Here is a 23,075-nt window from a genome sequence, read left to right as displayed (position 1 = left end):
CTGCTCAGCAGGGAGCCTGCTTCCTCCTCTCTCTCTCTGCTTGCCTCTCTGTCTACTTGTGATCTCTCTCTGTCAAATAAATAAATAAAATCTTAAAAAATAAATAAATAAATAAATAAATATTTGGTAGAATTCCCCAGGGAAGCCATCTCTCCCTGGACTCTTGTTTTTTGGGAGCTTTTGATTACTGCTACAATTTCTTTGGTGGTTATGGGTTTGTTCAGAGTTTCTATTTCTTCCTGTTTCAGTTTTGGTAGTTCATAAGATTCCAAGAATGCATCCATTTCTTCCAGACTGACTAATTTATTGGCATATAGTTGTTCATAATATGTCCTTAAAATTGTATTTCCTTGGTTTTGGTCATGATCAGTAGACATGGTGTCAGCTAATTGTTTGTGTTGGTCCTCTAGGAGAGAGGTCTGTTGTGCTGATTCTCTGGCTGAATTGTTTCAGTGGAAATGTGCCTCCAGGGCACAGGGGTGGGGGGAAAGGGGGGCTTGGTGTAAGGAGCTCCAGCCTCCTCTGGGTGGCATTGGTTTGCTCCCTGAAGGCTAATGGTGGTGTTGGGCAAGATGAGTATGGCGGTGCCCTGATCTTTAGCCTCCAAGCTGAACGTCTGTGCCCCTACTTTTCAGTGCACCCTCATGGAAGAGCAATCAATCACCCCTCTTGTGTCCCCAGTTTCTCTCAGAACCCTGCATTCATTCTGCCTGTGTCCAAACTTCCCCACTTCTATGTCTGGGAACAGTGCAGCATGTTGGAGCCACCCATTCTTTCAAACCAGGGAATCTTCAGACCATGTTTTCAGTCCTGGGATTCTGCCCCACTTTGCCACCTGAACACCTTTAAACCAGGCATGTCCTCCATGACAGCGGACTACTAAACATCCAGATTTTGCACTCCACAGCTTCTAATACTTTGTGGTAGCCTCTGTAAGTAGTCTCCCTCCCCACAAATATATCCACAGCCATATCTCCCCTAAGTCAACTCCACATCTCTTACTTTCCAAAGGTGGTCACTTTGCTACTTATAGACTTGCAGTTTTTGTTTTCACAGACCTCTGATTGATTTCTTGGGTGTTCAGAATGACTTGATAACTATCTAGCTGTGTTCAAGGGATGAGAGAAGCTTCAGGTCACTCTTTTACTCTGCTATCTTAACTCCTCTATAAGCACTAAAGTTTAATGAGCACCTAATCTATTCAGACTAAATAAATAATTATTAAACCCTAAAGTTAGAAAGAGACCTTGAAAGACACATAGCAACCTCTTCAAGGATGACAATGACAAAAATCAAGTCCAGAGGAGGTGACATTGCCAAAACCAGAGACTTCCCAGCCCCCTGTACAAATAGAAAGAAAGAAAGACAAACAGAAAGGCAACTTAGAAATAGCAGTCTCATTTTTTTTAATATGTAGATATCACACAAAATCCTAGATTGAAGCCTTTGTTAAATAATCACATGGCAGTTAAACAACAGAGGACGTGGTCAAGTATCCAAAACAGGATACATATTCAGCCAAGATATAAATTATTAAGCATCAATTACAAATATAAAAATATCTAAAATTAGTTTTTTTAATAAAATGTGTTTTAATAAATATAAGATGATCACTGAGGAAGGTGCATGATTATCATTAGAGTGTCCATAACTATGGACCATGTGCTGAGTGTGCAGGCAAGACCACAGACACAAAAGCCCACTGCATTTTCCAAATTAATCACATACGTGACCAGATGTGCCCTACTGAGTTGTACAAATAAATCATAAATACCTCCCAATACTAAAGAATGTGGCTTGCAGAGTCAAAGGTTCAAAAATACTTTATGCAAATATAAAAAGGGTAAAATAGACGTTAAATAGACATTCTGGGATAAAAAGTGGCTAGGACATGTAACTGAGTAAATCAGGCTCTCCCTCTGTGGCATTTTTTTTTTTTTAATCTGAAAGTGCCTTTCTCAAAGAGATCTAAAAATTAACTCTACCATAACACTCTTAGTGACCAAATTGGATATTGGATATTCAGCCTAAGGAATGTTGTCTCCTAGCAACCACAAGAGTGAGAGCCAGATATATACAAAGGCATACTTCAAAAGTCTGCAACCCCATGAGTTCAAAGATCAAAGTCCTAAAATTTAAAGATTTATTCCTTTTTTTGAATTTTCCAAATGGGAAAACTTTTACTTTCCCCACTATAAGACATCAATAATGAATCTCAGTACTTAGAAATCAACCTGCTGTGGTATAAGCATATTATAGCTTACCTTGAAAAGCAAAAATACTTTTCCTGGAATAAATATAACCAATCACTAAACATTCCTTATTGCTAAATTCAGTAAAACTTAAAACACATGGAATTGGGACTGTGAGTTATCAGGGCTTTACTGTTGATTTAAATTCTACTTTTATTAAAGGACAATAGAGATTCCAGTCGGCTGATGAAAGTTGGGTTATTTGGAATTGCAAAGCAGTATCAGCTTAAGGAGTCTGCCATATAGACCCAGTGATTACATTTCATAAAAGAGCTCAGGAACTGACACAGAGAGAACTTTACTGTCTCTAATAGCTGCTAAACATAGGAATGAGGCTGAGAGAAATTTTGGAGTCTTTTTTTTTTTTTTTTTAAGAGAATACAATGACCTCAGACATTTTTGGTCTGCACTCACCCACCAAAACAAACACGTCAGTCATCATTATTCCATCTCTTTTTAAGAATGACAATTACCTAAAGAGATGAATTGTACAAAGGTTCCTGGATTAACATAGACAATGGTGTGACTATGTTTTGCTTTCTATATAAAATTAAACGTCTGAGACTCGTTTAGGCTTTTACCTCAATGACACCTTTTACAAGTACCAATTATTATATTACTATGTTCATAAAATTAAAAGTCTGACACTCAAAGAAAAATGTAGCTGTACTATCTGTGTCCTAAAAGGGGGGAAAAAAAAGAATGCTGATATCCTAAATAATTCAAACTATGTTCTATTCTCTAAACTAGATATTTACACAGCCTAGCTTACATAATTTATGAATATCCAAATTTCTCCTCCAATTAATTGCTGTTGTTTCATGAAAATAGTACTGTAAACTATTACTTAATCAAATATATCTCATCCTACCAAAAAAATCTTCATGTGCTAAATCTCTATGCTTTTTAAAGCAAAATGACCAGAAACTAACTTTTAGATGTCAAATGTATATGTAGAAACATAAACACTACTGTTAACAAAATCTACCTACTCTAGTATTATCTGAGTAACTTTTAAACTGATTGTCATCTATATTTGAGCCTATTCTTTTCTTCCCTTCTATAAGTTACTTTTTTTTTTTAAGTAGCCCCCAATACAGCCCCCAACACAGGGCTCAAACTCATAAACCTGAGATCAAGACCTAAGCTGAGATCAAGAGTCAAGATGCTTAACTGACTGAGCCACCCAGGTGCCCCATTACTTATTTTTATAATAACCCCAGAAACAGGTAATAATGGTTTAAGTAATAAGTTTTTTATAGATTTTCTTATATTTTGTGGATATTTACTGGTATTGTTGTAATTAGTTTTAGATTTAGGACTACGTTTTCTAAATGCAAAATTTTCTTGAAAATATGTTTTGAAATCATTCTCTCTTCCAGGAAACAGGCTTTATAAAAGTTAGTTCCATTTTATGAACAAAATTAATTAATTTTATTTTGTTCTTAGCTATTTCAAGCTATGCATGATTTTATCCTGTATATTACCAAGGTCCTTTCCAGTAAATGGGGTTGTATCAGATGGGTTCCCCAATGCCATGATGCAGGTATTTCTTGAAGACTTGGCTAAATCATTTATTATAATGACACATTCAGGGGGGCTCCCCACTTCTCTACAGGGAATCTTTGTGTCTCTCCCCATTTTTATACTCTGTTAGTTCCACAACATTTTCCTGTTTCTTCTATTCTTCTATCATTATAAATATGATGGTTCTACCTGCTTTCACATCAACATAAATTGCACTCCATACCTGTGATAGCACATGGCAGTTGCTTGACAAAGGCTCACATTAGTCTTGCTTATCAGTGCAGCTTGTTTAAAATCCTGAAATAGTTTTATAAGTTTTTGTTAATTTTGTAACATTATCTTTTGTGCTTTCTTAAACTTCCTTCTAACTTTGATTCTACCATGAATATACTTAACACAAACATTAAAATACACATCTTCCTAAAACTTTGCTTTTCATTTTAGTATCACAGCTAATGAGAATGGATGGAACAGAGGAAATTCGTAACTGAAAACTCACTCAGAATCTTATGCTACTGGTTTCCACTTTCCCTGTGGCTTTGCCCTGCTCTGTGTAATGAGTTATTTCATCTGCTTTCTTTTATTGTTTTTTCCCCAGTGCACATCACCAGAGACTTCCCCTTCTAGATAGAAATGGAAATTCACTTGGAGAGAAGTTTTGGCAGTGTATGTCTATAGGACAAACAGGCACCTAGGCCCAGGAAATTGTATAACTGGGTGGTTTGTGTGGATTGACAAGGCTGCTCCTACCTTTGGAATCCACACTTCTGGGAAGAAGTATGTCGTTTTGTCCAGAGATCCTAGAAGCTCTTGAGAGGAAGCAATGTAAACTCTAACCCCAAGATTTTGAGTTAAAGAAGTCAGCTAGGATAGACCTGAATGGCCCTGGGGAGGAGGAGGTTAAGAGAATAAAAAGGGCTAAGCCCGCAAAAGGTCCTGACTTTGTGGCCCTGACACTCACTGTCTTCTCTTAGGCACTGAAGAGGAGCTAACCTTAATAGGTGGTCTCCCTCTCCTCCCTTCCGCTTTCCTTCTCTTTGCTCCTCTTTCATCCACAGACCTTCCCAGGCTGTGCCACAGGGAGGAAGCTGGCTGTCTTGTGGGGGTAGAATGAGATTTCTGCAAATACTGGTGTGAAAGAGGGAGCAATAGGGTCAAATGAGCACTCCATGAGCACTTCCTAGGACTCTAGGAAGGTATGAGTCACATAGACCAATCTGTGACTGCAGACTCCCCATTTAGATTCCTCAAGTATATCTTGATATTAAATGGAAATATTTGGGAAAAAACAATTAAGTTATTGTCTACTCAAATATAATCTAATCAGATATGCTGCCAGCTAGCTGCCCTACAAAGATTGTTTTTGCTAAAATGGAGGCAAATTTACAAGGGTGAGATTTGTTACAAACATTCTTATTAATTTGAGGGCTGTGTGGAGTGACCATAAACTTAAAAGATGGAGAATACCAAGTTTTATTTTGTAATCAGATATAATTTACAAATGTCAACTTGACTTTACATACGTAACTGTTATTATGCTATATGGTAATTAGGCATTAATCATCAGCAATAGACATAAATGATCACTGTTAGCATTACTTAGAATAAAGCTAACAGAATTTTTATGGTTTTTCTTGTCTGCATGAATCTTTTCTCTAATACGGAGATCAAAAAAACCAACCACGTGAAGTCACTCACATACAAAGCAAAATCCCAACTCCTATTCCCTCCACTGATGAGTTTATTTGTAAAGACCTTCACCCACACTGTCTCACTTTCTGTGTCAGAAGGTGGACTCTTGACTTTATTCCTCCCTGTCTCCTCTGGAAACTTGATCCTCCAAGTTTTCTCTGCTTTCTCTATCTTTAATCATTGGCTCACTGCCCTGCCCTAATGTGCCTTCCTTCAATCCTCCCTCCCCAAAAACTGCACTTGGCCTTGTCATTCTAATTCTTGTCACTATCAATCCCCTTGAAAGCATGGTCAACACACAACAGCCATGTCCCCATATCCCCTCAACTGATTGTTCTTGTTCCAAAAGGCCAACTTTATTTTGTAATTGGTAAACTGTCTCTAAAGGTATTTGTTCTTTATTTATTTTTATTCTTATCAAAGTAAGCTTTATATACAATGCATGGGGTCTAATAAAACTAGAAAATGTACAAAGCTTATAGGGAGCCCTGCTCCCCCTCTTGCTCCTCCTCTCTGTACCCAAGTCCACTCCACAAAGACAATTGCTTTCACAGATTGCTAGGTTTTGTTCTGCTATTTACCTTCAAATTTCTAATAACATGAGTATTGTATCATGTTTAACTTCTGACATAGGATAATACTTAGTTATCTTACACCATCATTCCATGCACCTCCCCTTCTGCCACTATCCCATATACCTATGGCAATGCATTTGTTTGTTTTAGTCTCTGTTTCACTTCCCTCAAGTGTAGGATCCTTGGCTACCCATTCATTTTTAAGTTTGAGGTATTAAAATCTTGAGTGGTAGTTTTGGTTGCCCCAAAGAGCTCTTCTCCACTATCTTTAACTTTGTGGAATTATATCCTTTTATTCCTTTACTGTTTTCCTGATAGGTTTTCAAGAGGACAAAGAGATAAACAAATATTCTCAATCCAACCAGCTTAACCATTAACTTCCTAAACAATGCCAGTCTAAATGCTGCATTCTACTTCCTGGTCAATGTGTTCCTATGAAGGCAGGACATACAACTTTCAATTAACTAAAAGGTTTTCAGTGTTTGTCCTACTTAACCACACTATTTATCAATCACTCTTACTAAAAATTTTTCTGTATGCAGGTTTTAAGATTCTGCTTTCTCTTGTTTTTTTTTTTAATCTAGCCCTCTTAATATTAAGTCTTATATTATTTCACTGGTTCTTCCTCAACCTGCATCTTTTTTCTTAATTTAATGTTTCAAATTAATAGTTTCAAATTAATATTTTTCACTTTACATTGAGAAAAACATCTTTTTTTTTTAATTTTTAATTAGTGTTTGCCTGGCATGCTTTTTTTTTTCTAGACTTTTTCACTATATTTAAAGTATGTTTCCTAGAGCCAAAATATAGCTAGGGCTTTTTTTTTAAAGACATATTTATTTATTTGAGAGAGAGAGAGGTGAGGAGGAGCAGAAGGAGAGGGAGAGAAAGTCTTAAGTAGACTCCACACTGAGCATGGAGGCTCAATTTCACAACCCTGAGATCAAGACCTGAGTTGAAGCCAAGTCAGACACTTAATTGTGCCACTCAGGTGCCCCTATAGTTAAGGTTTTTTAAAAATTCCAATCTGATATTCTCATTATTTTAGTAGGTATATTTGACTGTTTCTATTTAATGTAACACTGATATGAAATTTAGGTCTAAATTTTATTTTTTGTTTTCTTCTGGTTTCCTCTGTTTTCTGTTCCTTTGCTTTCCCTTTACAGACTTATTTTGAGTTTATTTTAATTTTTTTTATATTCCATTTTAATCAATCTATGGTCTTTTTGACTAAGGAGGCCACATTTGGGCAGAAATCTGAAAGGAAAGGAAGGTATGAACCACAAACAGATCAGTGGGAAGAGCATTCTATGTTTAAGGAATAGCTTGTAAGATAGTTCTGAGGCAGGAAGGGAGCGGGCATTTCCAAGGAATAGCAAAAGGCCAGAGTGGAGTGACCAGAGTAAGAAAAGAGGAACATATGACAATGAAGTCAGATGAGTAGACAACAATCAGATCATGTAGGGTCTTGGCTGGCCATAGTCAAGAATTCAGATTGCAAAAGAAAAAGAAAAGAAAAGAATCCAGATTGCATTCTAAATGTTATAGGAAGCAATGGAATGTTTTGAGCCAAGGAATAACTCGACCTTCTTTATGTTTTTAAGAGGTCTCTCTGGCTGTTGTGTAAAAAACAGCATGCTGCGGAACAAGAACAAAATCAGAGAGGCCAGTTAAGAAGCTACTACAGTAGTCCACAGAGGAGAGATGGTTGTGGCCTGAATTAGGAGGACAGCAGTGGCAAAAATGAGAAGTGATGAATTCAAAATGTGTTTTGATGGTAGAGCTGACTGGACTTACTCATGAGTTGATGTGGGGTAAAGAAAAGAAAGGGTTAATAATGATTCCCATTAGACCATGAGCTCCTCAAGGACTGGAACTCTGTCTTCATGTTCTCCGTGATTTTACCACCAATGCCAGTTACTTGCCTTGTGAAAAAGAATGTAAGATTTGGAATTAAGAAAGATTTGAATTCAAATCTTGCCCTTCCTAGTTGAAAGATTTTAAGTACTAAATGGTATATACTTGTTAGATAACACAGGGCCTGAATTTAATTCTCCAACGGCTGAAGTCTTTTCCTCTCAACCCCCATTTTCCTCACTTGTTCCGCTCAAATACTGTGACCCAGAGTTCCATAGCTCACTTGCCTATCCCAAAAAAGTTCTTTAGCTTCTTCTACCCGAGGGAATTCTAAATGGTATATCTCAAAACCAAAACCTAAAGGAGTTCAACTCTTAAAATTACATTTCATCATAGTATAAATTCCCTAGAATAAGATTTTTCAGACACCTCCCTAATAATAAGTATTTCTGTGAAAGTAGAATCTCTAAAGTTAACTCTAGGACACGGAAAAATAATACAAGCCATCTCTAAAGGTGAAAAAATTAGGGAACACTCATTATATTCTTATTGTTATTCTTATTCTCATTGTTATTCTGTTGTCATTCCTCAGAAACACAAAAGCAAAACTACCATTATTTAACCGCAAACTTCAAATTACTATTTGATTTTTGCCTCATATCTCTTAATCTTAATTCCAAAGTTAATTTAAAATAGACAATACAAATAAGATAAAAATGAGAATGATGAATTTTGTTTAATTATAATTAATAACAATTAATTACTAAAATACATTTTAAACAACCTATTTCTCTTTTGATACACTGCAGATGCTCTTTTTTATTGCAATTCTGAGTGCCTGTTTCCAGTAACTTAAAAGTCTATTCCCAGTAGCCTATTTTGAGCAGCCATTTTCTGCCCTATGCTAAACAAACAGATTTATTTTTATATATTTTCAATGGGGAATGAGGAAAATTCTGAATGAGGAAGAATTAGCACCAAGCTGCAAAATAAACTGATACATAAATCATTTTATTTGCCAAATAATTGAGTTTTATTTGTAGCCAAGATACTCCCTGAGAGAAGGTGAGTGTATTGATATTTCATCAAATCAGAAACACTTTTTTACATATTAACTATTTACCTGTAATCAAAACAAAGTAAAAATACACATTTTTGGGCAAAGATTCTATTATTCATTCAAAGTACTTCAATACAGTTCTTGCTACGTTTTTATTGCTTGTTAATATTGCCATTTGATACCAAGAAAAATTTGTTCACTAGTTTTCAGAAGAGAATGTGCAAAATCAAGTGGGTTCATTTTTACAAGTAAACAGGAAGGAAGGTTTACCTCCAATGCGAAACTATACTGCTGTAACTCTACGTAGATGAGTCCACGATTAATGAAAGTATTTAAAGTCACAGTTTCTCCAGCATCAAGAAGAAGCACAATTCCATAATCTATTAATGCCTAAAAATAAAATAATCACTTACAACATAGATTTAACTCTCTAGGGCCTTGCCACATTGGCTATGAACAAATGTGTTTATGCCCAAACTAGGACCTAACATGGATTCTTTAATGTGACTTACTTTTATGGCCAAAAATAATCATTCAGATTTAAAGGGTCCTGTTAACTAAATATTACAGACACTGCTATGTTTTAATAAATGATCCACACTGTGCTTGCCTTTCACATGTAATCTCTGGATCATCCTAAGGATTTTTATTGTATATGGTTTGGAATGGTTGGGGGTGGGAGATGTAATATCCTTCCCCCTCTCAGTAGTTTCACCAAATGACTTTTGACATTAAAGCACAGCACTGGTTACCTTTTAAAATTTAATTCCTTTTTAGTGTTTTATTGTTTTTCCCACTGAAACCTAAGTTTTATGGAGACAGAGTTTATCTATTTTGTTTACCATTGTAAAGCCAATAACTAACTCAGTGCCTGCCTCTGATGGCAGTAGATAAATTTTTGTTGAATGAATAAATCACGAATCAATGAAAATAGATTTTAATACACTAACAAATAAGCACTCATTGGAAAATTACTTCAAAATATTTTGATAAGCATACTTGTATTTTGAAAGACACCAATCTAAACTAAGAATTATCAATTCATAGGACCTTTCTCCATTACTTTAATCTTTTTTTATTTTTTCCACTGACTCTATACCAGGTACTAGGAATAGCATAAATCTGGGTTGGAACTTAATGTCTTATTTTCCTATTGAACATTTTGTCCAAAAGTGCCATATGGATTTCTATGATGTTTAAATGGGGTGTCTCTCAACTGGATGGGGGTTCCCAGATATAGGGCGCTAATGGGGTGGAAACTGGTGGCATGGGCAGTGATAGATTTCACCTGAAGCAAAGCAAAAGAGATAGAAGTTTAGCAAGTGAGTAGACAGGCAGGCCAGCAGAGGAAAGGCTGTCTGCAAGGAGGCAGTGGGTGGGCACTGTTTTTAGAGAGGGAGGGTGAAGAGGTATGCCAAGTTTGGAATCTCCTCCTTTTTTAGTATTGTGTCAGGTTGTAAAAAGTCCTTTGTTAGTTAAGGCCTACAGATATTTTAAGGTGGGTCACCTGATTGGGCTTTCTATTCAGCCAGGGGGTGGCTGTGGGCCATTACTACCTATCATCGCTCAAACCTGTTTGCCTGAAAGTGGCATCTACAGTTTCATCAGAAAAGGGCCAAATCTTATATGCCTTTAGCTCATGCTAACTGAAAATACAAATAAGCATTTTACTATTTGCTCATTGGTCCTTCTCCAGTATTTCATTACCAAACACTCAAGTGTCTAAAAGAACTGTACAATTAAAAATCCTGTATGTGCATTGTGACATAATTATAAGCAAACCCCTGGCAGAGCTGTAAAAATAATTCATAATATGCGTAAAACAAAACAAAACTAGAATGTTTGCAGTTTTCCTGTCATGGAATCCCAGAATGTAAAACCTGTAAGATGCCTTAGATGCAGCTGATTATGTGACACAGGAGGAAACAAAAGGTGGGAAATGAGATGTCATGAAGGTCAATGAGCAGGATTTGGATCATGCCTCTGCTATTATTACTAGATCTTCAGTCTTGGGGAAATTACTTAACACTAAGCCTCACTCTACTCACATATAAAATTGGAATATTAATAACATCATATTGTTGTAAAAGTCCACTTAAAAATATTTTGATTGTATGTTGGTAAAGCATGTAGCTCAGTGCTTGTCACCCAATAAGCCCTAAGTAAGTGGTAACTGTTATTTATATCAAAATGAGGTGGTAGGAAGCAGAATTCCCCTCTTCTTAATTTTTTATGATAGCTTATCTTAGAAGAATGCCTAAGTGCATTTTCTGCAGAAAGGTACTTGGGTTTTCTCACTCTAGTGATGGCAGGAATGCTGAGAAACAAGTGGAGGGAGACAAACAGGGAGGAGCGGACACTGTTAAATGACATCCGGTCCACATGCTCGAGGTCAGCTGGTTTTACAAAGCCACCTAAAGACTGTTAGCCAGAAGCAAACAAACCTGTGAATGCCAATACAGGTTTCTACTCTGTGTGACTTGGATATGTTCCTAACTTCTCCCTGCTTCCATTTCCTCCTCTGTAAAGTGTCTCAGTTGGAGGAAATGTGTTAGCTGGCTGGCAGCTCTAAGATAACCAATATGTCATTATTCTAGTTAGATCTCCAGGTAGTTTCTCATTTTCCTATTCATAGAACACTGATTCTGCTAGATATCAGAGATAACAAAAATGGGAGTTCCCTGCCCCCACCCAGTCCATTGTTTGTGGCTTCAGAGTTACCCAGAAAAGGCAGGAATGGGGTGGGGAGGGAGCCGGTCAAAGACGCCTGCTGTGCAGGTTACTTGATAAATGATCCTTTAATTAGCTTTTAGAATCTTAACAACTCCTTCGTTAAAAATTAGTTATTCATTTGTCAAGATTTCTGGAGGAAACCTGACAGACTGGCTGCCAGGAATTCTACAGTCTCTTAGGTAGGAACAATGGTTCTCAACTTCTTCCTTTCCATAGCAAATACCTCTCTAAATCTCCGAATGTCTTAAACAGATTTCACTGTCCAAATTTCAAGGAGGTTGGAGGAGAACAGCGGGAATGCGAGGTAGTCTCTTAGAGGAAAGCTTCACTGACTGTGGAAGTAGAGAGAAATGAGAAGAGAAGACAAGCAGACAACAGAGGAGAGAAGTGAGAGGGTGGGACAGGGCAATGAGAGGCCAAGACCAGCTGGCCCGCGAGAAATCTTGACTGGGAAAGGACCAGTCCTGCAGGCGTAGGGAAGAGAAGGGTAAGATTAGAAAACAGAAAAGACATTCTGCCCAGGTAGAAGGTGGATCAGGACAAATAGAGGAAAAAGTTTTACTGCAGCCATCATTTGGGGCTTCAAAATACACAGGCAATGCTCGTCACTGGTCCCAGACCTGGAAACCATCATGGAAAACTCCCTGCTGTGTCTGTGGTCTGAGTACTGTACAAAAAAAAAAAATCCCTAAACAAACTTTTCTAGCTAATGTTGAGATTTTGAAGCAAAGATATTGTTAATGATCACTGCTTAAAAATTCTGCAAGCAGTATATCAGTAGAAACATTCCCTCAAATGAGAATTGTGAAATATATTTTAATTTGTAAATACCTTTAAATGCTTATGAGCATTGTAAAATTAATTCTCATGTGACATTGCAAAGATTGTATAAATATATTTGGTGATGACCAATAAAACCTTAAATATTCTTTGAAACTGTTCTTTGGTTTCTCAAGTTTGTGTGTGTGTCTATGTGTGTGTATGTATATTTCCACAGGAAATACTTTTCAAAACTATAACAGAAGAAAATGCTTTACACTTGCTTTAAATGTGTTTACAGGGGCGCCTGGGTGGCTCAGTGGGTTAAGCCGCTGCCTTGGGCTCAGGTCATGATCTCAGGGTCCTGGGATCGAGTCCCGCATCGGGCTCTCTGCTCGGCAGGGAGCCTGCTTCCCTTCCTCTCTCTCTGCCTGCCTCTCTGCCTACTTGTGATCTCTGTCTGTCAAATAAATAAATAAAATCTTTAAAAAAAAAATGTGTTTACAAATGTGTAGTTTACTAAAATGGTCACTTACCATTCGAAGTTCGTTTATCTTGGTGTAGCATAATGCTCTGTTATAAAATGCTACATAACTATTTTTGTCTATATTGATAGCTGTAGTTAAATCTGTTATCGCTAGCTTATAAGTCTACAAAGAAAAAAATAACTAGATAAGAAGGATCAATCATAATGGACTGAAATTTAATTACAAAATAAATTCTTGATTCTATCAAAATTTTTGGAACATTCATTTACCCATTCTGTGCATCATCTGTGAAATTAAGACAATTAAGCTAATCTTTCACTGAGTTAATTAAGATCTCTTGGTAGGAATTATTTATAATAATGTTTTTCCTACCAGCAAATAAAATTCAATATATAATTTAATTTAGATGATTATCTTATTGCCAATATTGCTATAAAGCAAAAAGAAGATTATACTTCTTATTAGTAAAAGAGAAGCCACATTCATCCAGCAAACATTCACCGAACCTGGCTTGCTTCTGTCACTCATACTGTTATGTAACATAATGGTCATGTTTTCTACCCATGGTCTCTTTCACTTCCTCTTTGATGCTTCTCTGATAACTTAGATCATTCATTTCTGTAGATAGTAATTTTCATGGACTTAACATGTAATACAAGGTCTTACCTTTGCCTTAAGGTATTATTTGCAAAATATTTCATATGAAATAGTTACAAAGAAAGGTCAGAAAAGAAAAGTAGGGAGAAACAAAGTATTCCATGAAGTATCAGGTATCAGTGGGGCTGTTCACACCATTTGATCCAGTAAGTTCCATTTAGGAGTCAATCATAAACTCCAGCAATGGCTTTGTTCTCAGTGTGTGTAGCTGTATTATTTAAGACAGCAAAATGGTAAAACAGTAAAATGTCCAACAATAAAAATAAACTATGGTAGAATATTATTCAGTCTTTAAAAATGGTATCTTCAAAGATTGTGAGAAGCAAGGCACAACAAATTTGTAAGTAGCATAATCCCAGTTTTGGAAAATACATATCATATTTTCAGGGAAAAAAAGACTAAATGTAAATAAACCAAAATGCTCTCAGGAATGGTCATTTGATGATGGGGGTAATAGGTGATTTTAATCTTCTTATTCCTCTATGTAATTTCCAAATCCTTTGTGATGAATATACGCTACTTTCTTAATAAGTAGTAAGTGCTATTTAAAATATAAATATAAAAAGTAAATATCACTATTTTGTGCAAAATTATGAATTGAAATCCCTTTGATGTACTGTGAAAGCATAAAGGGTTCTATGCAGTTGTGCCTTTTATACCACGGGGATTCTCCCCCACAGAGGGAAAAAGGAAGCTAGTCACAACTTGACATCTGAGCATCCACCCACTCTAAAATCTCACTTAACAAGACAGGAAACAGCCCTACCTTGTTGTAGTATTTCAGAACTCCTCTGTAGATATAGGCACGCACACTCTGAGGATAAATTTTGATGGCCTCATTACAATTCAAGATTGCTTTGGAGTATCTGCCTTTCAAACCATAGAAGGCTACTCGGCTTAAGTATGCCTTTTCAGGAAAAGAGCAGAGGAAAGCAGGAATGAATATTTTAGTAAAGCATCAATTCTCCCAAAAGATACAGTTTGAACAAATCCATGCCATTCAAAGACGGTATAAATTATAGTCTTTTTTCCCCACTCTCTTTTATTAGAAATATTTCAAACAGACACCTGGGTGGCTCAGTCCGTTGAGCATCTGACTCTCGGTTTCTGCTCAGGTTGTGATCTCGGTCAGGGCTGTGGGACCCAGCCCCATGTAGGTTCCAAGCTCAGTGGGGAGTTTGCTTGAGATTCGCTCCCCCAGTCCCTTTGCCCCTCCCCCACTCATGCACACACTTTCTCTCAAATAAATAACTCTTTTTTAAAAATAAGAAAGTATTTTGAACATAGAGAATAATTTAAAAAATAGTACAATGAACATCCATATAACTACCATGTGGATTCAATGATTATTGTTTCACAATATTTATTTTATCTATTTTTCTGAACTATTTGAAAATAAGTTGTAGACATCACTCTACTTAATACATAATACCTGGCGACCCCCAGGCTTTCCATTATGCAAACATTCTCCTACATAAGCACACTATCATTATATATCTGAGAAAATTAACAGTATTCTCTAAAATCATCTTATGTTTAGCATATTCAAATTTCATAGTCAAGCTTCACCTATTGAATTTTGTGTTGTCTGTACAGCCTCTTAAAAGGCAGGAATAAATGTGATAGCAAAAGATGAAGTAAAAAAATTAATAACAGTATATGAAATCATAATAAATAGGTATAATAAAATATTAACAGTATTTATAAACATCACAATTCATGAAGCACTTTTACATAAAGTATCACTGTTGTAAACAAAATTTTTAGTTCAGGGGGAAATACAGATACAGGAATTATCAAAACACAGCCGAAAAGTAGGTATAAGTAACCAGATCTTGTTAATTAATAACAATGACATATGAAGATTTAGTAGTTTTAACAAATTTGACACATTCTCCATATCATTGAAATTATTCATTTAAATACCTGGTAATGTTTTGGATTGAGGGTAATTGCACGATTAAAATCCAGGACCGAGCTATCCTTGTGGAGTTTTACTTTACAAAGCCCACGTTGATAAAAGCCTTCTGCAAAATCAGGACTTGCTTTCACAGCTTTTGTAAAACAATCAAAAGCCTAGAAGAGTATTTTGTTAAGTAGTGAGTAGAACATAGTGAGTAGAATATATTAGTGAAGATATATGAATGAGTAGACTATATTAATTTAAAATGTTAATAAATTTTAAAAAAATATTAATAAATATAGTGTGTAACAATCGTGGAAAAGTTTTCACTTATCTTTGGTCATTTTAAATTCATTTTTCCCAGTGAACTTTGTGAAGAAAATAAAAGTAATATAAACAGGCCAGGTTTATTACTGTAATTTATAGGTCCCTTTACTCCCGGAGTAATGTCAATATAACCCATATTATTACATAACAGTACTTCTGGAAGTATAATTTTAATTGCTATTCTTCATATTGTGTCTATTCAAAGTACAACTTGTACATTTATTTTTCATGAGGTTCCAAGAACCATAGCAGATACATAGTTATGAAATTTCTTAACAGTGGAACTCTAAAATTTTTCCCAACCTTGTAAAGCAAAGATAGGTTTGCTCTGGTTGTCCAAAGGGGCTAAAAACACAGAAAAGATTTATAATTAATCTTATATTTTAGGGGATTTCCTAATGGAACTACTAATCAAGTGCAACTCTTTTTCAAGTTTATGGAGTTGCAAGACCCTATGAATACAAAGACCAGAATGGTCTGTGGGTGTGTGTGCATGACTATGTGTGTCTGTGTCTATATGTCTGTGTGTAGAGAAATTAAATTATGAAATACCCCATGTTAGCCATTATAAAATAACAATTATTTTGTTACATCATTAACAATTTTAAAATGGAGTCTGCTTGAGATTCTCTCTCTTCCTGGTCCTCTGCCCCTCCCCTGCTCACATTCCCTCTCTCTCTAAATAAATAAATAAAATGTTTTTGAAAAAATAAAAATAAAGTACGTATAATTTAATAAATAAATTCATAATGTGATAAAAATATTCTGATATAATAATTTCTTAAAGTTAGATTTACTGTTTTGGTAGGAATCAGACATTAGTCTTTGGAATACTGTGAACAAACAAGCCTCAAATAAAATATGTTGAATAAGTAAAACAATATAGTAGGCATTGCAGAGTGCACACTGATTGTAATAAACCAACTTTTATAAGAAATTTGGTCTAGGGAGCCTGGGTGGCTCCGTGGGTTAAAGCCTCAGCCTTTGGCTCAGGTCATGATCCTATGGTCCTGGGATTGAGCCCCGCATCAGGCTCTGCTCAGCAGGGAGCCTGCTTCTCCCCACCCCACCCCCACTCTCTCTCTGCCTACTTGTGATCTCTGTCTGTCAAATTAATAAATAAAATCTTAAAAAAAAAAAGAAATTTGGTCTAGTCACTCACTGTATAGGTCAGAAACAGAATTGAATGCAAAGGATGAATTTCTATAATCACAAATAATCTATGCCCCTAAACATACAAAATACCATTTGTATGTTGCCTTCTTCCATGTAACAAAGACCCAAGTTATACAGACAGTCTGCTGAAGCTGCTACGGCATTTGGTCCTTTGTCAGAATGAGAAAAGATATCCAACGCCTTTTTAAACATTCTCACAGCTTCCTAGAGAGATTAAAAAAAAAAGAGAGAGAGAGATGAGAATGTTTCTTTCTGGTATTTATTTAACATGATGAACAAGACAGCTTAAACATTAAAGGGAATCCTGAGTGCACAGCCTGACTCACATTTCACCCTAGGCACACAGGCCTGGTAATGACACAGGCCTTGTCAGTGCACTGCCAGACAAGGACCCAGGCAAGGAATCTGATGCCAGGGAATCCCACCAAGGTGCTTCTCCTACAATCCACTACTTAAGCAGGCTTATACATGCGCACTTTGAAGCTATAATTTCTAAGTTCTAAAGGTTATTTTCTCATAGTCTAAAATCAACTTAAATTTATAGACTAGTTTATGGCCAATTCTTTAGAAATGTTCCTGGAAGAAATACTAGACAGCTATTAGATAGTAAAGGATTTCCAATGATAATATCTGATGTGGTTTTAATCAACCTGTATTTTGTCCTACTGTCCTCTTATAGGATTCCGCTGGCACCAGGAAATGAACTAACATCAAAAATCACCCATTTAAACTATTTAGTCAAAATAGTTGAAATTCATTAATGAAAAAAATTCAATTTCTCAGAAATGACTTTTTATAACAAACTAATAGGTACATTTATCTATATGGAAATACAAATATGTATGACTCTTTAGCCCATTTTCTTAATTATATTAGATTACTAAAGACACCATGAGATTTAGCTTGGATATGCTAAGTGTCCTCTGTGCCCCCCACTTAGCTTTTACTTCATATATTTACAGCCCACATTAATGACCATCTTTCCACCCTCACTCTCAGCATGTGACCTTGCTGTAGAAAAAAAGATATCACCTTATTTCTCCATTTCCCTCCTATTTACTTTTCAGTGTATCTATATCTTCCTTCATCTCCATCTTTTTTCTCTCCTGTCTTTGCGTGGTTTCCTTTCTTCTCCTTTCCAGAGCTAATTCCTCAAGCTGTATCCTTGAGCCCAACTCCTTCTGCCCCACCCGAACATAGGTTATTTCATGCCTCTTCTGGATTACTGCCCTTTCACTATCTCTTTGAGTCCATTGAGTCTTCCATCCCATTTAAATTAAAGTGAACACATCTTCACTTCCTCCTGCTTCCTCTTATAGTTGATGTCCTACCTGTTGCTTCTTCACGACTCTAAAAAAGTCTCCTAGGGAAGCTCTGGAGGGGCTTGCAGGTAAAGCATATTTACATTCTAAATAGAATACTGTATCTGTTGTGTGGATAAAAGCTTGGAAGAGAGCAACACAGTTGCTATCATTCTAGGAAAATAAAAATGTGCTTTGGACTAGGATAATGACCACAGAAAGAGAAAAAGGAAGTAGAATTGAAAGATATTTAGAAATAACCAGGTGAACATACCTATTGATTGGATAGAAGAGGGCAATCAAAGGTAACTCCGAGTTTCTACAGAGCAATGGGTAGGGGCAGAGAAGGTTAAAGTACACAGAAGCACAGAAGAGTATTCCAAAAAGAAATTCTATATCATAAAGGTGTCAATTCTCCCTACAATAACCTAGAGTTGACAGAATTTTTAACAGATCTTGACAAGCTGAATTTAAAATGTATATAGAAGAGAATAAACAGGAGTTTCCTAGATAAGAATATGGTGTAGGTACTAGCTCTACCGGATATCAAGAATTACAATAAAACTATAATAATTAACTATCATAATAATTCAAACATTGTAGGGGCACCTGGGTGGCTCAGTCAGTTGAGCATCCTACTCTTGATTTCAGCTCAGGTCATGATCTCAGGGTCATGAGCCTGCACTGGGCTCTGTGCTCAGCAGGGAGTCTTCTTGAGATTCTTTCTCTCTCTTTCTGCCCCTCCTCCCCCTGCTCTCTCTCTCTCTCCCCCTCTCTAAAAATAAACAAATAAAACTTAAAAAAAAAAAAAGACTTTACACTATTGGGCCAGGGATAAAAAAAAAAAAAAAAAACCTGACCAAAAGAACAGAATAAAGAGCCCAAATTCAGATCTGCATATACATGAAAACTAGATGTACCTCTTCAGATCTTTGGTTTGAGAGAACGTTTCAATAAATGATACTAGAACACCTGAATATCCATATGGAGAAAACGGATATTTTATCACTTATCTCACACTCAAAGAAATCAATTTAAGTTAAAGTCTTAAATGGAAAAAGCAAAACTTAAGCATTTAGGAGAAAATATGGAAGAATATCCATATGACCTTGGGATAAGGAAAAATTTCTTAAAACAATATTTTTTTAAAGCCATGACAATAAAATAAAAAATATATTAATTCTACTACATTAAAATTAAGAACCTCTATATAAAACCAGGCACACATTCAAGAAGAAACATGGCACACATAACTAACCAAGGATTAATATACAGAGTTTATTTTTTAATGCCTAAAATCAATAAGAACAAGATAAACAAACAAAAAATAAGTTTAAGATATTGATGAGGCAGGAAATATGAGTGGTTAAGAAACATATAAGATGTTCAATCTGTGCTCAAACAGAAAAATGGGAATTAAGACCACAATGAGACATCAGTTTTTATCTACTAAGTTGACAAAAATAATGTCATAACCAGTTACAGTAGAGGATGGAAATGAACAGGCACACACGTACATGACAGGTAGGAGAATAAACTGGTACAACCCTATGTAATAATGTGTCACTTTCTTGAAAGTTAGATATTCACATTCTCTACACACCAGCAATTCCACTCTCTAGGAATATATCCTAGAAAACTACTCCACATGTTAACAGAATACAAAAAGAAAAGAAATACAGAATACAGAATACAAAAGAAAAAGAATATTTATAGCCGCCCTACCCTTAAGAGGAAAAGAAATAACCCAAATGTTAACACAAGAATCAATAAATAAATGTTATAATTTAGTTTTATTTTTTAAAAGTATGTAAACCATCATTCTAATAAGCACAAAGTAAAATCCCTGTTAATAGGTTAGTAAATGTTATCCAAGACTTTTCACCTTGTTTCTCTTGGCCTTCATTTGGGCTTTTGCTAGTAGAATATACATGGTGAGCTCAGGCCTGTTCAAAGTGATTCTATCCAAGACCTGGATGGCCTTGTCATGGTTTTCACAAAATGAATAAATGAGTGCTTGCTGTATAGGACTCAACTCAATGAGACCTAAAGGAAAAGAAAGTTTATCAATACATTTACCAAGTATCTAGGATTAAATTATTTTAAAGAAGTCAAGCAACTCAATAATTTATATTTGAAATATGGATTAATAAATCAATACACTACTAAAATCTGTTTACCACCAACAAAAATAAGACATTCCAATTACAAACAACAACAAAAACAAAATAATAAAAGTATAACCCTGGCATCTCCTATAATAATCTCTCACAAGACTCATTTTATTATGAAGCATTTAATAGTTAACTATGTACATATGAAACTGAAGATATAGTTTCAAAATCTATCTTTGATTAGAAATAAACCTTTCATGTTATCTATATATAACTAGTGCAAACAGTATAAACATTTTTAGGAGGTATTTATTTTTAAATTAAGACAGTTTTAATTTTGCATTGATTATATTTACCTTTGTTCATTTCTGCTACTTGATAAATAGTAAACTTTGCAAGATCATAACATTTCATCATAAGAAGATATTGTCCTCTGGAAGAAATAATACCTTTTTAATTCTAAGCAGTAAAAAATAATTTTTCTAAAACAAAATGACTTATAATAAGTCACTTACATTTTTGTAATTATAATACTTTTATTCATACTTACATATGTATGATAAAAACAATGAAAAAATTATAAATATTTTATATAGTCTAAATAGACCAATTAGCATGCAGATGTGATGAAAAACAGTTTAGGAAAAGTTAAACTGAAAAAAAAATACTCAATTTTTTTTCAATGATCTGTATTTTAAATTTTCTACTCTAAACCCACAGCTAACATCATACTCACTGGTGAAAAACTAAGTTTTCCACTAAGATCAGAAAAAAGACAAGAATGCCCATTCTTGCCACTTTAACATAAAAGTCCCAGCCAAAGCAATCAGACAAGAAAAAGCAATAAAAGGCATCCAAATTAGAAAGGAAGAGGTAAAACTCTCACTATTTGCAGATGACATGATACTATATAGAGAAAACTCTAAATACTCCAAAAAAAAAAAAAAAAACTATTAGAACTAATAAAAGAATTCAGTAAAGTTGCAGGATACAAAACGAATATAGAAAAATCTTTTGTTTCTATGCACTAAATAAGGAAAGATCTGAAAGAGAATTTTTTTTTAAATCTCATTTATAATTGCTTCTAAAAGAAAGAAATTCCTAGGAATAAATTTAAACAAGGAGGTGAAAGATATGTACTCTAAAAATTATAAGGCATTGATGGAAGAAACTGAAGTTGACACAAGTCAATGAAAAGATATTCAGTGCTTATAGATGGAAAACTATTATTATTAAAATGTCCACGCTATCCAAAGCAATCTAGAGATTCAGGGCAATCCATATCAAAATACCAATGGCTTTTTTCATAAAACTAGAACAAATAATCCTAAATTTTGTATGAAACCACAAAAGAACCCAAATGTCCTAAGCAATTTGAGAAAGAAGAACAAAGCTAGAAGTTTCATACTCCCTGATTTCAAATTATTCTGAAAAACTATAGTAATCAAAGCAGTATGGTACTGACAGAAAACAGACAACAGACAATGGAAGAGAATAGAAAGCCCAGAAATGAACGCACACTGGTATGGTCAGTCAATCTATGAAAAAGGAGGCAAGACTATGCAATATAGAAGACAACATAGAGATACAGTCTCTTCAATAAGTGGTTCTGGGGAAAAACAGACAGCTATATGCAAAAGAATGAATTGGATCATTTTCTTACACCATACACAAAAATAAACTCAAAATGGATCTAAGACTTTATCTTATGTAAAACCTGAAACTGTAGAACTAAAAGAAAACATAGACCAAAAACTCTGTTATTGGTCTTAGTAATATTTTTTTTTTTTGGATCTGTCTCCTCAGACAAAGGAAACAAGAGCAAAAATAAAGCAATGGGACTACACTGAATTAAAAAATAATAAGTCTTGCACAGCAAAGGAAACCATTAACAAAATGAAGTCAACCTACTGACTGGAAGAAGATATTTGCACATGTTATATCTGATAAGGGGCTTATATCCAAAATATATAAAGAACTCATACAACTCAATACCAGAAAAAAACAAATAATATGATTAAAGATGGGCAAAGCACCTGAATATTTTTCCAAAGAAGACATGTGGATGGCCAAAAGATGTTCAAATCATCAGGGAAATGCAAATCAAAAGCACAATGAGATATTACCTTACACCTGTCAGAATGGTTATTATCAAAAAGACAAGAAATAGCAAGTATTGATGTGAAGAAAAGGGAACCCTTGTACACTGTTGATAAGAATGCAAATACAGCCACTATGGAAAACAGTACGGAAGTTCCTCAGAAAACTAAAAATAGAAATACCATATGATCCAGCAATTCTACTTTTGAGTATTCATCCAAAGAAAATGAAACACTAATTCAAAACAGTATATGCACCACTATGTCATTGCAACATTATTTGCCACACCTAAGATATGGAAGAAATCTAAGTGCCCATCAGTAGAACACTAAGTCTGAAAAGACAAATACTATATGATTTGTATCATATACAAATACTGTATTATTGTCTGAAAAGACAAATACTGAATGATTTCACATGTAGGATCCGAAAACCAAATGAACAAATAACAAAAGCAGTTTTGGGATCATTTGGATCCAAAAACCAAATGAACAGACAACAAAAGCAGAAACACCCATAAATACAGAGAATAGTTGCCAGAGGGGAGGGGGTAG

The 23,075-nt window shown here is 35.1% G+C and overlaps 1 protein-coding gene across 5 annotated transcripts in view; it reads right to left on the bottom strand.

Annotated features, from left to right (window-relative positions):
* The window catches only part of TTC6 (tetratricopeptide repeat domain 6), a 225,790-nt gene that overhangs the window by 20,394 nt on the left and 182,321 nt on the right, over positions 1 to 23,075 (bottom strand). For 4 of the 5 annotated variants that reach the window (XM_047739120.1, XM_047739121.1, XM_047739122.1 and 1 more), the window contains 8 exons: positions 20,778 to 20,854; positions 20,193 to 20,353; positions 17,076 to 17,210; positions 15,527 to 15,676; positions 14,367 to 14,507; positions 12,992 to 13,105; positions 9,234 to 9,353; positions 4,003 to 4,076 (listed from right to left, as the gene is read on the bottom strand). In XM_047739120.1, the coding sequence (XP_047595076.1) occupies positions 4,003 to 4,076; positions 9,234 to 9,353; positions 12,992 to 13,105; positions 14,367 to 14,507; positions 15,527 to 15,676; positions 17,076 to 17,210; positions 20,193 to 20,353; positions 20,778 to 20,854 (972 nt within the window). The remainder of the gene's footprint in view (positions 1 to 4,002; positions 4,077 to 9,233; positions 9,354 to 12,991; positions 13,106 to 14,366; positions 14,508 to 15,526; positions 15,677 to 17,075; positions 17,211 to 20,192; positions 20,354 to 20,777; positions 20,855 to 23,075) is intronic. The other variant, XM_047739123.1, reaches the window with a different exon arrangement.

This window comes from Lutra lutra, chromosome 7 (assembly GCF_902655055.1).
Source record: "Lutra lutra chromosome 7, mLutLut1.2, whole genome shotgun sequence".
Lineage (NCBI taxonomy): Eukaryota > Metazoa > Chordata > Mammalia > Carnivora > Mustelidae > Lutra > Lutra lutra.
This window is presented reverse-complemented; position numbering and strand designations above follow the sequence as displayed.